This window comes from Lonchura striata, chromosome 1 (assembly GCF_046129695.1).
Source record: "Lonchura striata isolate bLonStr1 chromosome 1, bLonStr1.mat, whole genome shotgun sequence".
Lineage (NCBI taxonomy): Eukaryota > Metazoa > Chordata > Aves > Passeriformes > Estrildidae > Lonchura > Lonchura striata.
In genome coordinates, this window is record NC_134603.1 from 46,903,050 (window position 1) to 46,921,577 (window position 18,528).

An 18,528-nucleotide genomic window follows, 5' to 3' on the forward strand; every position below is an offset into this window, starting at 1 on the left:
GAGAGTAAGAACTGATTCAGCAGTTCCATTTTCAGCACATTCATTTAAAATTGCTTTCATTGGCACTTTGTCACCTCCCTGTATTGTCATGAACGGAATACATATGGAACATCAGGATTTTCCCAGTGGCCTGGATCTAATAGCCTCTTTTATCTTGCAGGCCACAAAGCACACAGGTGCTACCCATCTCCGTCCCAACTCCTCCAACACCTCTATGATAACATGCAAACTTTTCTAAGGAGAACCAATTGAATACTGTTATTGGTATGGAAAAAGGAAGAAAGCCCCAATTTGTAGCAATCCATCTCATTTTTCACCACCACCTATACACAGGCAGAATACCTCTGTAAGTGTACCAGTCTTGGAATGTTTCAAATGGAACTGTGCTTACAAAACAATTCTTTTTACTGAAAGTCACATGGTGATTTAATGATCAAGCTTTATAAAAAAGACATGCTAAAATATATCTAAACATGAAAGCCACAGCACACCTGATAACTCTTGTTTCACAAACGAGAGCACAGCCAAGTAGACTTGACAGTCTGCTACAATTATTTGTCTTTGTAGGCGATCTATCATGGATAGAGTAGATTTTCGTCCATCGACCTGTTTGGAATATATAAACACAGAGCACAGTAAAATATTACTGAAGATAAAACACAATTCTTGTCTAAATCTGAGAAATTAAAAAATCCAAAATTAACTGCAAGTGGTAGTATTGCTACTGAAATAACTCAGCATTTTGAAGTTCAAATCTACAGTAAAATTTCTCACAGATTATCAAGCAAAATCCTAGTTAGCAGGGAAATCTTACACATACACTACCAGTTATTTTCCCCAAGGTTCTACAAATTGTCAGAATATATTTAAATTTTATTTAATTATTACTAAATGCATAAGACATACAAGTAACAGATATTAGGAAGATCACAGAAAAGGGTGTATGACAAGTGGCAGGGTAAATACAGCACATCTTAAGAACAGTGAGTTAAGTACTACAGGTTCAACACTTTTTACCTAGCAAACTAAGCACTAAAGAAAAATGGCTTCTTTTTCTGCTGTGTCACACTTGGCAGGCTGCTCACTGGATGCTTTTATACTACTTTAACTTGTTCTGAGGCTCCATGCTTTATTCTTCCTTTATTATTTAGAATGAAAAATCTATAAAAGGAAGGAAAATTCCCTAGGAATATGCCTGGCTCACAGCAATCTGCAGCCTCAATGTCACAACTTTTGAACATTACTAGAGCATGGATGAATTAAAGTTAGCCTGAATTAGGCAGGCTACAAGCTTCCTGAAATTTTAGTAGGTCACAAACTTTGCATATTCAGGAAACAATTACTAATATCAACAAAACCTGACATATCAGAAGACATTTTACTCACCTGTGACTAAGTATTTTAGGACAATTAGGAAATGCAAGTAAAATATTTGACTGAATTTCCAAATTTATTATTAATATCAATGGCTCTTCACATACCGAAAATCATCTTTTCAAGATACAAAGAGGATAGAAAGGAAGTTTCCAGAAAAAATTATTCAATATACAAATTATGTTCTTACGTTCTTTTTAATTTTATTCTTGATTGTTTCTATAACTCCAGCTTCTTCACTTTCACAAAGTTTCTCTGTAGCCTTTAAGTCATCACATGCCAGTTGCATTTTTTCCTCTTCAAATGTCATCATGGCATTCTATTAAAAACCAAGCACATTTGAATTATAAAAACCACACTTTTATTTCTACAAAAGGTGTGAGACAGTAAAATTTTGCATAAAAACCAGACAATAAAACTTTTTAAACTGAAGTAGTAATACACATACATCAGTGCAAATACTTCTAACACAGAAACATCGAACCAGAAAATTGAGATATTTAACAAAATTTCAAGACAATCAACTCAGAACACACTAAGTGCTAACCTCCATCTTAGACCTTCATACACAGTTGAACTGAATGCACTGTCAAATTACTTTAAGCAGAAGAAAAATTCCTATGCATTCATTTTTAATTTTTGCTACGTAAGGCATGATTTGCATCTGTGCACGTATCTGTTTTATTCATTCATATAAATAGCAGGCCTTCAAAGTCATTAACAACAAGCAGCTATTACAATCATCAAAATAATAGCCACAGTCCCTCCATAGGTAAGAAGAAAAAGAAATCACATCTGACTCCAACTACTGCTGAACCAACTGAAAAAAAATTTCAGGACAAGTAACTTATTTTTTTGGAGCTTATTAAACAAAAGCTCTGAATGACACAGGCACACCAAGTGCTGCTGCTATATTTAGAACAGCAGCTAAGCAAGATACTTTCAAGATCCTCTGATGCTGCACTGGTTCAGCACATCAATTCAGATAAGAAATCCTGAAAGATTCTCTTTTTCCTTTGTCCTCCACACCAACTTAAAAGGAAGCATATGCCCCAGGAGTTTTCCTAACCAGTGTATTTTTCCATATTACATACTAGAGAGAATTTGTATTTATTTATTTCACAAATCATGTATCTTTGGTATATTATAGTAAATGCTGTCTTTCAAAAGGGTTTTACCATAGATAATTTCTGGTGAGATCTAAGATTAAACAGTAAAGTCGGAATAAGGACAGCCTAAAAAAACAAGACCCAAACACTTTCTAATACACCTGCTCAGTTTTTATACATGGCATTATAATTCCTAGTAAGTTATATTTAAAAAGCATTTAACAAACCTAATTTGTTCATTATGACTTTTTAGTAAATCCATTTATCTCATATATCCAAAATGGAAGCAATGTAAATGGATTGAATTAACAAAATTCACCCAGAAGTATGGATGGAGAAATCTTCAATAGCAAAAGTTACCAGAAAAACAGGCATTCATGAGTTCTATTTTAATCAAATAAATAAATAACTTCACTGTTCACTTAAGACAACTTTTTATTATGGCTCTGTTAATGGAACACATAAATATTGAATGCATTTAAGAAGCTGAATCACAGAACCTTTACCTTATATTTAAACCACATAAGTAAACAAGCTTTTCATAGCATAATGCCTTGTTCTCTATCTATGTTTAATCCATAAATTTGGAAAAAATAGTCTCAGAAAAAGAAAAAAAATTAAAGTATTATGAACACATGCATGCACATACAGCCATGAACCCCAAAAGGTGAATACTCTGTGCTCTCATCTACTCACCAAAAAACTGACAAAACTGGCTCCAAAACTCATTAATGGGCTATGGTTTCTGTAAAGAAAACAAAAAATAGTTACTATATCTGTATGTGTTTCCTGCATAAAGATCCATATTGAATTCCTTGGGTTTAACTTGTATGTTGGGAAATAAATCTTGGTGGGTGTTTTGTATCAAGTTACAAACATACCTACCAAACATAATGGAAACAGAAAACCAAAAGTTTTATATATTTTACTATATTGAATACATATTACAAAAATAATTTTTCGGTATTATGATACAGCTATTTTAAGAGAAACCACTACCATCAAAATACATTCAGTTCCGGTCAAAAGAAAAAGGTACAAAAAATTTTAAATCTGCCAGAAAGAAAAAGCTACAAAAAATTTTAAATCTGCCAATTCTACTCTCCTCTTGTGATCCACCACTATGATTTTGCCCTAAAAGACAAATATTAACTGGTTCTATTAAGAGAGTCCCATTTCCAACTGTTCCTATGAATTTAAGTTAACCTACACACTAAAAAATGCATCTACTACATAATGAAGTTGTTGTAATACAAAGTTCTTACAAAGCTTAGTTTTGCAGCTGTTTTGTTTCAAGCTCAAAATCCGTATGTTTCTACCCTGTGTGAATCAGCTTTAAGATGCTTCAACCTATTCTGCACACACAGCTATTCCCAAAGGGTGAAATCACAGCTAGATCAAAAAATTCAGGCAACCAAAGCCACGGTAATACATCAGACAGGTTTCATGAGGCTATAGTAATGCCACATAGAAGACATTTAAAAAAAAATTAAAACGTCAGAACCTCAGTGGTACCACCGATTCACATTGTTCAGTGGTGGGCTGCCAGGTTATATAAAAACACAGACTCCCAGAATTTAAGAAGTATAATTTAGGTTACAGAAACATATATTGCTACAGCAAAGCACCTAATTTATTTTCAACTTTATTCTACAAGCAATATATTAAAGGAGAGTTTTAAAATAGCAGAGATACTTGAAAATCAAAGTGAAAGAAGTATATTGCTAAAACACAAATTTCCAGTAGTGAACCTGTATTATACAACACAAGAGTAGTTTGGCTGTTTGGTTTTTTGTTGGTTTTTTTTTAAGAAACAGTCGGCAATGTTTCTTCCACACAGACCTTTTCTCACTTTTGATTTAGTATAAATATCTAAAAGCAAGACCATGAACAAGAATAATGAGAAAGAAAAACGGAAGACAAAGCCTGCTGTAACAGGAAAAACCTTCCCTTTTTATACACACTGCTTATTTCTGTATATATAACTAAATGTAAGATCAATACAACTTGTCACATTTTTTTCCATTATTTTTTCCAAAGGAAAAATAGGTTGGGCACTTCCCCCTCTTTGTTAGCAGGCAACATAGAACAGCTGCCAGTAAATGTCTCTGCTTCTCAGTACCTGGACTGTGTTCTCCCAGCAGCTGTGTCACACAGGGCAGCAGCAACCAGCCACACAAACTGCACTTGGCTGCAGCTGGCACTTCCAGCATGAACCCCTGCTCCAGAGGGCACATGGCTCCTTCATAATCCCTTTCTCAACTCATGAGGTGTGTGGGACCATTCAGCAGCCACTCCTACCACCATACTCCCAGCACAACCTTCACAACACATTTCAAGGTCACACCTGCATTGTAAACACCCAACTGATCTAAAACTGCAGAACAGATCAGCACAACGTCATACCTATCATCTTTATGAGTGCAAACATGCAGCTCCATTTACATCACATTTCAAAGAAGTTCAGAAATAAAGAAAACGTTTCATTTCTGTGTTTCCTCAGACCTATGTACACAGAACACAAGCAGCTCTGGGAGGTTAATGCTAAAGTAATGTTAAAAACTGAGACAGCTAACTACAGTTGAGATCCAACTGGTCTTTAAAGACTACAAAATATACTGAAGCAATGACAATTTGCCCAAGTATTCCAATGTACATTTGTCTGAGTACAGCTGAGTTTTTTCCCCAAGTACATACTTATCTTTTTCATCTGACCTTTCAAAACTGCTTCCACACTTGACACTCACATCTACTTCTATTCCCAATTCATCCCCCATGATCAAAGATGATGGCAACAACAAAAAAAATCAAGAGCCATTTCATTATTCTGTTCTGAAATTATCCGCAGCTATAATACATGAGGTAAATGTCACAGATCAGTTCTTTTTAACTTTCAGTCACTCAATCTATAAAAAGCATTGCCATTACAGCACATATGGGCTGCAGCACAAAAGGACCCTGAAGCAAGGAAACATGATGCATAATATTATCCCGAGTCTGGGAGATGGTTCTGTTGAGACCATGGAGTTTGGCAATCAAAACATCAAAACTTTACTGTAGGAGTCCCCCACACAGACTGTGTCATCACTAAAGAAAATAATGAACACTTCTAGCACATTCCTACATAATCACTGGGTAGAAACTATAATTTCAGGTTTATGGAAGATCATTTATAAGGTGATTTCAGTGTTTAAAATTCAATTTTAAACAACAACCATGTTATGTGCTCAGTCTTTGTGAGTATTATGTTGACTGATAAATTCTTCAACAGTTTAAGGTCATCTTTTCCTTGAGAGCTAGGAAAAGTTTCAAATGGCACAGTACTGTCCCAGTAAAAACTGAGGTGTGACTAATGATGACACTAGGGTTCTGGGAAAAACAATCCCACAAAAAGCTCAAGCTCCTTTTAAGTGACCTTCAGCTTCAGACATGAAGTTTCATCCTTTCTGACAGACAACTCTAAAGCTCTTAAGAAACAAAAAAATGAGGCAGCACTTGAGAAGATGCTAACAGCAAACCAAGGGCTGCATCAATACTGACAAGAGCTATGGAACCAAATACAAATTAACACTGGGACACTGCATACCCAACCTGTCCTCACAACTTTGAAAGCAATAACCTCCCTTAAGTAAAGAAAAATCTCACAACTTTTAATGACCTCAAAGATGAAAGGAAAAAAAAAAAAATCAATCTTCAGACATATTTTGTAAAACACATTTTGCACTTCACCTGGGAAACTAGGATTCTGAAGGTATCTTTTTAATAAGAAACTGTTATTAACACCATTACTGCAAGATACCACAGTAAAAGGTCCAACATACCAATAAAGTGGCAACACACCAATGAAGTGTAACTGAACTTAACTCAAAAACTTAAGAGCAGTGAAGTGAAACCTTCTTCCAGATACATAAACTAGCATTACACAAGACATTGCTTCTCCCAAACAACCCTGTTTGATTTGCCTCATTTCATAGCATATATATAAGGTATTAACTCACTTTCAGAAGAAAGGTGTTTGCTATGCCCTATTTTCACACATTATGACAACATTCAGGGGTTTTAAACTTTAGTTTAATAATGCTGAGATAATACAGTCCAGTTTCAAAATAAAACTACATCAGAACTGAAGCACATAAAAACAAAATCAATTACTTATCAGTATTTTTTTTTTCCTACAGCCATTTCCAAGACAGTATTTCACTTCTTCACATCAGCTTCTAAAGCTACTACAGCCTAGCTCATGTTTAAATTTAGAGTAATGTAATTAACTTGCCAACGCTTCTTCACTGTTTTTCTAGTCTTTGCTACTTTAACCACAATCCATCAAGAATTCCAGTCATCGTGCTAAGCGTGATACTCAGGTTGAAACAAAATTAATTAATTTGTCCACAAAGTGGGAGAATAAAGAAAAATAGCATAATTCATCTAAATTCACAGATAAATATGGAACCAGGAACTTATTATTTTAAAACAAGGCATAAAAATATGTAAATAGAAAGGTAAGGAATTTACTGCAACAACATACAAATTTTTTGGTCATTACTCCATCACAGATTATTTTAAAATGTGTTCTAGAAATTGTTTGTGAGACTACAAACATGACAGAGCCACGCATGTAAACCTCTCATCCAATACTAGTAAATGAAATACCCATAGTAATAAACGTGTCATGGAAGGATTACAGTATTAAATCACTTAGAGAACTGCAAATATCAGATCTAGGCTTAGTTTACATTTCATAATCAGCCCAAATTTGCTTTGTTAAATGAACCCTTAGCATACATTTCTATTTTTACTAGAAATAGACAACCAAAAGAGAAATTCAGGAATATAGAAGTAATTCTGTGGCCCTGCTCTATACAGTTTTTATCCAATTTGTTTTGTTCTGCAAATTAACAGGAGACTGTTTTGCTCTAACTTCAGGCTGTGAACTTTAGACACATAACATGAAAACACTTGAGATTAGGAGAAGCATTTTCAATTGCATCTTTAATTTGAAAACTAGTTACAAAGGTGACAGACAAGCTAGTTGTAAGATATGACTAGATTTGTATAACTCTCCACTTGCCCTCTCTAAATCTGTCAGAATTGAGAATTTCAGTAAAACTTTTTTTTTCCAACCTGACCAAAATCACTTTCCAAGACCAACTACAGCAGCTTAATTGACATAATGTAACTTCTATAACAGCTCAAAAATCCTGAAGTATATTAAAACAAAAACATATCTATCCTATCACGACAGCCTGAAATATTTTACCAGAAGCAGTAGATCAATGAGTGGGTGCACTAACAAGAGTAAAAAGTCTTTAAAGCATTTGCATCTTTCAGAGAATTAATTTAAAATGATCTGCTTACTATCACACCTCTTCTGCCACCTCCACCAAACCTGACTTCTAACCTCTAAGTTATAAACCCAGACTTTAGTTTAGCTTTCTGTCATCTTCCCTTGGACTTTTAGTCACCAAATACTGCTGCATATGACAAATAGATCTCTCATTCTCCCTCTACTCTTTCTACCACTTCCTCCGGTAACACCACCCTCTCTGTCATGAAGGGCACAAAACTGAGTGTCACACTCAATGTGATAATCTCTGCATACCAGTTCTTGGAAGATTTAAACTCCAGAATGCTTAAAATCTACCCAAATATCAGAAAACTGATGCTGGTTTTATGTGCATTGTTATTACTATTACTCTGCCTAGCACTGAGCAATGAAATCTCACCTCACTGGGGTACACATTTAGAATATTACTACTAAAAATCACTTCCCTTACAAATAACTCCCTTTCCTATACATCCATCTAGCAGCTCCTCCTCTGCCTATGGCTGCAACAAACAAAAGCACACAGGGTTGTTAGCAGGGCACTCGGGATTTATTCTCAGGCTGCCAATCCAGATGCTATCATCCTCTGCCCAACCAAGTGACGTCAGCTCCTGCTCTGCTGGCCTTATCTTTAGAGAAGCTACTGCAACATCTATTAAATCATTTTTGCTCTTAAGATGCCTTTACTGAGGTACACAAATAAGAATTTCAGCAGTGGTTAGACAGCCCATACATGGGTCATAATCTACCTACTGATTGATGTCGGCTTAACGTTACCTTGCTTCAACTTGCATCTGGCTCAAAAGTATTTTGGGCCACAGACAGCATTTTAAGTTGGTAATATGAGGTTCAAATGCCTATTCATAATGGACTTCTGGTCCATTACTAAATTTGTGTGTCTGTTAATACACATGATGAAGCATTTTACCTTTAAATTAATTCCAGGTTTTTTAAGTAACCATAGTAAGCTTTTTTCCATTTGCACCAGCTTCCAGTTCTCCATGTTCTGTTTTACCCTAGCAGGCTGAATGTCATGTTTTTCTACACTAGCCCCATTCTTTAAATCTTTACAAATCTTGTCTTATAATCACATTTCTATATATAATCTTCAATTTCTTCTGTGGATATGACATTACTATACATTACTTATTATATACATTTTACTTGTAATTTTGTAGCATTTCTCTTTCCATTAAGATGGAAGTTTGAAATTATACCAAGCCTTCTCAGATGTTAGAACCATTCATGCAGAGTCAAATGTTTCTTTGGTAGGAGAGAGAAGATTGTTGGATTTCTTGTGAGATAATAGCCCTGATCTTATGATTTATACCCTGGCAGCCAGGAGGGCCAACCATGTGCTCAGACACAGATTTGTCATCTAGTCAAAGGATGCAATTGTCTGTTCTGCACTGGGGCAGCCTCAGCTCATGTTCTCTGCAGTTTTAGGCATTACAATATAATAAAGACACAAGACCATCAGAGAGCATCCAAAGGAGGGTCACAAAGGTGGTGGTGAAGGGCGTTGAGGGAAGTCATATGAAGAGTGGCTGAGGTCACTTGGCTTCTCTGGACAGAGAGGAGACCTCACTGCAGCCTACAAGTTCCTTTTGAAGGGAAGAGGAGGGGCAGACATTGATCTTTTCTCACTCAAGACCAGCGACAGGACTCAAGGGAACAGCATGAAGCTGTGTCAGGGAAGGTTTAGGTTAGGTTTAGGTATCGGAAAAGGTGTTTCACCAAGAGGGTGCTTGAGCATCAGAACAGGCTCCTCAGGGAAGTGATCTCAGCACCAAGCCTGACAAAGTCCAAAAAGTGTTTTGGACAATGGTCACAGGTACATAGGGTGATTCTTGGAGTTGTCCTATGCAGGGCCAGGAGTTCAACTCATTGATCCTGATGAGTCCCTTCTAACTTAGGATACTCTATAATTTGACAAATTTATGTTGTGAGTCAACATTCAATGAAAAACTCCTGGCTTTAACACAGTCTTGTCTTAGTTGGAGGAAGTTTTTAATAATTTCTGAATTGCAAATGCTCTTAAGAAGCAAAGAATTGGCAACAAATTAAGTTCTTTTGACAGTTTCTGTCCTTCTTATATGTCTAGCAATCCACAAAACTACAAAGGGAGAAAGAATATTCCAGTTCAGCTTTCCTGCTAGAGTCAGGGTGGTTCACCAAAACAGTACCATCCTGACACCTGAGGGCTCCATCTTCACTGTCTATGTCCTTGGTTCACCTCCATACCTCTTGCAGCTTCCATAGATACTCAAAAGTTTAAACTGATGAGAACTAGGACAAAGTCAGCACTATTCAAGCTGAATACAAAGATTGATATCTGACAGTTTCAAATATGAGTTAGCACTGAGGGAACCTAATATGGCTACAAGCACTAAGGACAGTGGTGCTGCCTAGTAAAGATCTATAAAAATACCACATCCACTGGTATTTGATTCATGATCAGAATGTTACCACCACCAGCAGGTACAGGATCTGGACTTCTAAAAAAAAAACAAAAAACAAAACAACCACCAAAACTCATGAAAAAGCATATGCAGATATACATGCTACATGTAGATGATTTTTCAAACCCTTGTATCTTCCCTCAAGTATAATTTAAAACAAAAATACTCCCAAACAACACCTGATAAATCATTAAGTGCTTTAGTGCGATAGTCAACGCAGTTCCAACTACATGTTGTATTGTAACCACCGGAAGGCAAAATACCACTCTCCCATGTCCAATATAGAAATAATGATTCTGTGGCACATGACTTCAAAATACCACCACTCTTCATAGGCATGACTTTACTGGTGTGGATATGTGTATGAAACACAACTGCAATTCCAAGCCTGATTTCCTTATTATGACCAGCTTTCAAATATAACTGATTTTAGGCTCAGCAATCGGCTTTCTTTTGACAGTTTCTTTCTTATATGCTTAGAAATCCTCAAAGCTACAAGAGGGAAAAGAATACTCCAGTTCAATACTGAATACTTTCTGGAAGATGCAAAAATGCAGAAGAGCAAAGAAAAATACATACCACCTGTTTTAGAGACAAGGTTGCTTTATTGCCCCATAAAGACAGAAGCGTTCATTTGAATTCTTCACAAGATCTTTCAGGTGGCAAATGAATTTAAAGAAGCAGAATCAAAACCAGCAGTTTCTAAGAAATGGTTGTAAGTAGTTTAAGTGATCTGGCTACTGAAACTGAAGTTTTGCAGAGTACCTCCATTCTTCATTTCTGCAATTCATTAATAACTGTTAAGCTTCTTAAAAAGAGCTAAACTACCTGCATAGGCAGTAGTTTAGAATCAACACTTTCTACAAGAAAGGTCACTTGAAATACAGGCAACACAGACTCATGTCAAGTTTAAAAAAGCTGCATGCCACCAGACATCTTTGACCTCTAGTACCATTAATTACAAATACTGATATTACATTACGGAGAGCTTCTCAAACCTCCTCGTTTGGCTTACCAGCCCCATTTAGGATGGGTTCTATTGCATAATTCCAAGCACACACCTACAAAAACACACTCATTGAGACTGCATGCAACCAAACATAATGGCACTGCTTAAGTCCTTGCAAAAAAAAAAAAAAAACATTCAAGACAAGCACAGAACCAAAAACTCTTGGGAGAAACAAGTGGCCCCCACTGCAAATGACTCCAGAATTCAGGTTTATAGGAAGTTGAGCTTAATTTGCTGCATCTTCTCTCCTATATGAAATCCAAATTCTCAACAGACAGTTAATCTGCAATTCAATAAGGGTGTATTAGTTCACAGCAAGAGGAAACCTGCTACAAATTTTGGGATGAATGACAAAGTTTTCAAATTACTCTGAAAATCTCCAGCCCAAAAGAGCAAGTATCAATTTATGAACCATGAACTATTAATCTTATGAAGGGATTCCTATCTGCTCCTTGCAGGGTGTGTTTAAAAGCCACAATCACAAAGTACACTGAACTCAAGAGCCATTTCTTGATTAAATCAAACAAAGAAAAGTCTGCATCTGGCAAAAAAGATTGGCAAGTTTCTGCAGTTAGATATCTTTAGTAATATAACCTTCTAGATAACCAAGAGAAGTTTGCAGAAGAAATCATTATTCACCCTTTCAAGTGAGGATTAAACTGCATTTTGAGAACAGGAATCTTAACAATTTTACTCCCTAGTACTACTTTAAAAGAAGCATCACATATTTAGAATTCCTAGACTAATTCCAGATTCACACTACTGAGAGAAAGCAATGGCACAGCACAAGCGAAAGTGGAGGTGAGGAAACCACAGTGTTCTGTAACTGGCACCTTAAAACAATTACACAAGACAAAAGTATGCAACCAAAACCAACACGTTCCTTAGATACACAGAACAACTGAGTGCTTCAAAATAAAGAAATACTCAACAAGTAACTCATAGGGTGCAACTCCACATAACACAGACATGGCAATTACAAACAAGGTTTAGTGGTGGTCTTGGCAGTGCTGGGTTAAAGAGGTGGACTTCATGCTTATGCATGTGAGGAATGCAGAATTGGACCTTGCTTGCCACCTGCAATATTCCAGTTAGTTCTACACAACAGTACTTTGCGTAACATAGCAGTATATACTGGACACAAAATGACACATTTAATATTAACCTGTTGCAGGTACACAATAAAGTGTTATTCCGTTGTTATTATTAAGTGGAACGTTCTTAATATGTCTTAATCCCTGCACTCCACTTCCAACCATCCTTTCTGTAAACAAGATTTAAATATGTAAGTACACCATCACTATGAAGTTCTATTTTAAGTCAAAGTCTTTTTAATCATACAGACAACAGCATTATAGTGCATATTAATTATTTAGTATGTGCAATTACAGCAGCTCAAGCTCCAGTGGAAGACATTAGTCCTAAGAAAAGAAGCAAGGACAGGCAGGGGCAACCTTTTCTTTAAGCCTGACTTACACAGCTGCACTAATGCTGCTCCTACCAGATGCCTACTTAACGCAAAAACCTAGACATGATGTATGTGAGGATTATGAACATAATCTTACAGCCCAAAGATAATCACAGCAGCACTCACAGACCTTTTGTTGCTACCCATTTTGCACACTGAGGGCCGCATCAGACCACACACGAGCACCAGAGCGAAAACCCCCCAAGACATATCTCCAGCCACATGTGTCTGTTTACACATACATGGCAGCCAAATGCAGACAGTGCTACCAAAGGACCCCTGCTCAGCCCTTCTGCACTCCTCCCACAAGGCACACCACAGCACACCACACATCACCACCGAGCCTTTGTGGCCAAGAAGGCCAGCAATCCTGGGATGCACTAGAGAGAGCAGTGCCAGAGGTTGAGGGATATGATCCTGCCCCTCTACTCAGCCCTGGTGAAGTCAGGGCACATCTGAAGTGCCCTGTTCTAACTTCCTGAGTACAAAGGGGTTATGGAATGCCAAAAGTGGGTCCAGCAGAGGGAAACAAGGATGACTGGAAGCCTGAGGCAGAGGGAACTGGACCTGCTTAGCCTCAAGAACAGACGACTGAAGAAAGGACCTCGTCAATGTGAATAAACATGTAAAGGGAGGGTGTCAAGAGGATGGAACCAGGCTGTCCAGGTGGTTCCAAGCAGTAAGACAAGAGACAATGGGCCCAAACTGATGCACAGGAAGCTCCACCTGAACATGAAGAGGAGCTTCTTTACTGTGTGGGTGGGTGCGTGACCCTGCACGGGAACACCGCTCAGAGAGCTTGTGGAGTCTCCCCACTGGAGAGACTCAAGAACGGTCTGGGGACAATCTTGTGCCACGCGCTTTAGGATGACCCTGCTTGAGCTGGGTGTTGGACCAGATAACAATCTTGTGCCACGCGCTTTAGGATGACCCTGCTTGAGCTGGGTGTTGGACCAGATAACAATCTTGTGCCACGCGCTTTAGGATGACCCTGCTTGAGCTGGGTGTTGGACCAGATGACAATCTTGTGCCACGCGCTTTAGGATGACCCTGCTTGAGCTGGGTGTTGGACCAGATGACCCACGGCGGCCCATTCCAACCTGGCCCATTCTATGATTCTGTGAAACACACGTGTCCCTTGCCCACGAGAGCGCTGCCCGCGGCAGTGGCCGGCAGCACCGACCCTGAGGGGCCGGGCAGGGCGAGGCTGCCGCGCCGGGCCCCGCGCCCCCGGCCCCGCCGCCCGCTCCCCTCCCGCCCGCGGGGGCGGAGGAGCCGCGCAGGGACGGGGCCCGGGGAGCGGCCGGGACTGACCTGTATTTCTTGAAGAGCTGGTCGGACTCGCGGAAGCCGTTGTTCAGCAGCATGTTGATGCCGGCCAGCGCCAGCTCCGAATCCTCGATGGGCAGCGGCGCTTCCCCGTCCTCCCGCTGCTCCGAGCCGGCCATGACGATGAGGAGGCAGCGGGACCCAGCCGACACTCCCCTACCTTACTACCTACGTACCTACCTACGCACCCAAGTGCCTACCCGCCCAGCCTTTCCCGGCAGCCGGTGCCTGCGGGAGGAGCCGGGGGCGCCCGGTACCCGCGGAGCCGCGAACTCGGCGGTGCCGCAGCCGCTCCGCAGCCGCGAACGCGCCGAAAGCGGCGGCGCCTGCCCCGCGGCCCAGCGCGCAGGCGCCGCCACGAGGCCGCGCAGGCGCGGGGCCGCGGCGGGTGAGGGGCCGGGGGCGCAGCGGCGGCGGGGCGGCTCCGCCCGGGGCGGGGCTGCGCTGACGGCCCCGAGCGCGGAGCCTTCCGCCGCGCCTTGCGGGTCGCGGACTGCCGTGGTTTGGAAGGGATCCGCGAGGGTCTTCGAGTTCAACTCCCGTCCCTGCGCAGACACCCCAGAAATCTCGCTATGCGCTTGAGGGCATTGTCCAAAGGCTTCTTGAGCTCTGGCAGGTTTGAGGTTTGATGCTGTGACCACTGCCCTGGAGAGCCAGTGTCCCAGTACTCAAACACCCTCTGGATGAAGGACCTTTTCACAAAATCACAGAATGAACTAGGTTGGAAAAGACCTTTGAGATCATCAAGTCAAACCTGTGACCTAACACCTCCTCATCAACTAAACCATAGCACTGAGTGCCACATCCTCATCTTGCTTTGCTGTCCGGCACCGCACAGGCACATGTGGCTGCCACTCACCTCCTGCCCTCCACAATCCTGTGGTTTCTTGCAAAATCCACTGCGGTTTTTAATGGTGGGTTGTACCAGCTGAGGCTGCAGCCAACCCTAGAGTGTGAAGAAGAGAAGTACAAAGTCCTCCTCTGATAGATAATGTGGCTTTCAATTTCCAGAGAATTGTGGTTTTGTTTTGGTTTTTTTTTTTGTTTTTTTTTTTTTTATTATTATATGTGGTTTTATTCAGTGACTGCAGTCACTAGAACAGAGAGTAAAAGTTCCTCTTTCATACAATGGTGACTTTGTGACCTCCTCAGTGCAAGTGTGGGAAACAAGGTTTCTAGGAATTTGTTCTCAATCTCTTTACACATGCCTTCATGATTTGCAATGTGAATTTACCTGTGATGCTGACTGCAAAAATCAGTAATTGCAAGTTTTTTTCAAATACAAGCTAGTCTGGCAGGCATTTCCAAGCACAGTTTGGGTGAGAAAGTACTCTTGTGTAAATGTATCCATTCTAACCCAAAATGGCCAAGTACTTGGACACTGAAAATACACCCATGTTGTTTTTGTCCTTCTTTGCAAGAAGAGGCTTTTTTTGCTGTGCTTAAATTTAGCTGCATACGAAGGCTAATACCAACAACCTGCTCTTGCTTCCTGACAGCTAGAAGAGTGCTACAGTTGCTCTTGAGAAAAATTTAAGACTCAGACGTCCATCACCTCCCCTTTGTAGCATAGAAAAGGATGGGACCAAACACTACTTTTAGTAGCAACCTCTTTTCCCTGTCAAGCAAAAGGTCTGTTTTCCCTTGAATCAAGTTGCCATGTTTCCGTACATGCCTTGTGGGAATTGCTACCACCCCCTCGGGAAATACTTTGTACCAATAACTTCTTGAAACAACAATTCTTGGAAGGTGTGGATTGCCTAATGCCGGGAGGCTTCTGCAGCCTGTCAGGTGTGAATCGCATCCTTTGGCTGATTTCCAGCCCTTCTGTTTCACTGAGCATGGCTGGACACTCACGGGGTGTTGAAAGAGGACACATCTTCAGTTTCAATGCACATCCCCAAAATGGTATGGTCTACACAGCCTAGAAATCCTAAAGGGCTTCTAGAAAGTCAGCACAGCATGAGTAGGGAACAGTGTATTCTCTAGTGTGTTTACAGGTTATTTGTGAAATTTGGACTCCAGAAATGCAAGCAGCCTCACCAAAAGAAAATCGCAAGTTGCGGTTGCACTGCCCTTATTCTCTGTTTCAAGACGCTGCATTCCAAATGAAAACAATTACTCCTGTAATATTATCTGCCAGGCAGGATTCTGTGGGCAGGGGTTAATGGTGGAGCAGTTTATTATATCCTTTCACTTTGTCAGATGCAATCAATCAAGAGGCAATGAATCTTCTTGTGGATTTCCTGAAAACTTGTCATAGGCTAACTCCTACCTCCAAGTACTATTTCTGAGGAGCAGAAAGGAGCCAAGTCCTTTGTGCAACACCTACTCCATTTCTCCAATGCTACACTCCTATTTCTTTGCCCCTGTGTTTGAGTAATAGCATTGCAGGGCTATGTGTTTCCTGCAGGTTTGGGTCACATGCACAAGAAGCTTGAATTCTTCTGAGATCATCTTTCTAGTACCCAGTTGCTCCAGACCTTGCTGAGGGGTGGCACTGATAATTTCTCTTCTGTAACAAATACTTTTATAAGTACCCACTAGCTAGCTATTCATTTTCAAACTCAAGATGTGAATAGTTGAATCAACTCTACAGAAACACAGTTATAAGTGTACAGAAAAAAAAAAAAAAAAAAAGCAGAATGAAACTGCACTTCAGCTGTTCAAGTAGACAAGTAACACGTTGAACACACCTTCCTTAATGAAGTTGACATATGCAGTTTGACTTCATCAGCTGAGCAGCAGCAGTTTTATAGTGCCCATGTTGTTGTGATCTGCAGTGCAACCTTGTTTTCCTGCAGAATTGGAATGGAAGTCAGCAGAGCTGTAGATCTCCCTGCCTTATAAGAGCAGATGAGGTCTTGTGATGGGTTACAATTAGTTTGATTCATATGGAGGATGTGGTACCACTGATTCATCCTGCTAAAAATGGCCAAGGTAGCGAGGAAACCACAGTGAACAGGACTAATAGATGACTTGTATGTGCCAATCAAAGCTTACATTGACTTTGCAGTCCAACAACACTCTAAGCATCTTTCTTGAGGTTTTTTGTGTTTGTCTTTTAAATTCCTGGTAGTGTGCTATCATTAGCAAAATAGGCAGTCATCAGCCAACAATTTCAGCAGAGGGGTCAGTCAGTGGCTAGCTTTCCCCTCAGTTCACATCTCCCTGCAGGGCAGTGTTGAATAACCTGTGCTACTATGGCCTGTTGCCTCTCATAAAAAAGGTTGCGGCAACTGATTTGTAATTGCTTAAGGACAGTGGAGTCACTGGTGAGCAAGAATCATAATTTTAATAAACTAACTGGCCTGAAATTTCCAAGACCTTTCCTCTAGCTTCCCAGAAGCTGTTAGATAAATGGAAGGTAATGTGGCTGCAATATCACGTCCCATAAGGGATATAAAACTATGGTGGTATTGCATCCCCTTGGCATGACACTGCTGTTGTAGTTCAAGATAGCCTGTACCTTTGAATACTCAACTGCTCTTCCCTTTGACAAGCTTTCCAAGTTTCTGCCCTGTCTTTGTGCTTCTGACAGGGAGAAGTCCTGTTAGTTGTCACACACTGGTCTCTGAGTAAAAAATATGGATGTTTTTCCTCCACAGTCTAACCGGAATTTAGCCCTACTCATAAACAAGAGAGAATAGCAGAAGTTGGAGTAGGAGGAAAAAAAATATTACAGAAAAGCATATTGATTTATCTAAAGCATCAGAGGGAAAAGAGTTAAAACCAATGGCAGGTCTATATTTGTATTTTCTTTAATATCATTTTCATAGTCCATCATTTAGGCCCCACTTATCTCAGGGCTCTTCTCCACTGTGTCTGGAAGCAGCAACCTAACCCCTTGTTTCTGTCTCAGAGTGCCTTAAATCTGATTTTGCTAGGTTTCTCTTTACCTATATTGTTTCAAAACTCTACCTCTGTCCTGGAACACCTCAATAAGCCTGGTAAAATTTGCAGTTTTTAAGATGGTTACGGAATTACAGCAGTTGATTTAGAATACTTGACAATCAACATTTAAGTTTGAATCACTGCTTATTTCAGTAAAGAAAAATCGTTTTTTCAGAAAATGTGACTGTGTATGAATGTAACATGCTGGAAATAATTATTTAAATCATAAAGACATCTCCCACACTTTTTGAATCTCAGACACAAACCTGCAGAATCTGCTTCTGTAATTTTGAACTCCTTTTTGAGGATTTGCTATTCTAGTTCAATATCAGATGCAGTCCCATTGTTGGCTATGAAGGGGTGTTGCAATCCACAGTACAGCCATCTTCTCCAAATCATCAGAGGGGGCTTAGCTGTGTCAGTGACTGCCAGTAACGGCTACTGAATATATAAATGGGGGGATCTTCCCTTTTTGAATATGGGAAGAAAATATATTAAGTTCACAAATGCATTTCTAAGGAAATGTACTTTTAAAGTAGCTAAAGTCACTTATTCTTGTG

At 39.8% G+C, this 18,528-nt stretch overlaps 1 protein-coding gene across 1 annotated transcript in view; it reads right to left on the bottom strand.

Annotated features, from left to right (window-relative positions):
- Positions 1–14,401, bottom strand: part of TTC39C (tetratricopeptide repeat domain 39C) — a 36,570-nt gene extending 22,169 nt beyond the window's left edge. The window contains exons 1-4 of the mRNA XM_021551513.3: positions 14,060–14,401; positions 3,180–3,228; positions 1,565–1,693; positions 492–606 (exon numbers count right to left, since the gene is read on the bottom strand). Coding sequence (XP_021407188.1) covers positions 492–606; positions 1,565–1,693; positions 3,180–3,228; positions 14,060–14,193 — 427 coding nt within the window. The 5' untranslated portion in view covers positions 14,194–14,401. The remainder of the gene's footprint in view (positions 1–491; positions 607–1,564; positions 1,694–3,179; positions 3,229–14,059) is intronic.
- Positions 14,402–18,528: the final 4,127 nt, after the last annotated feature.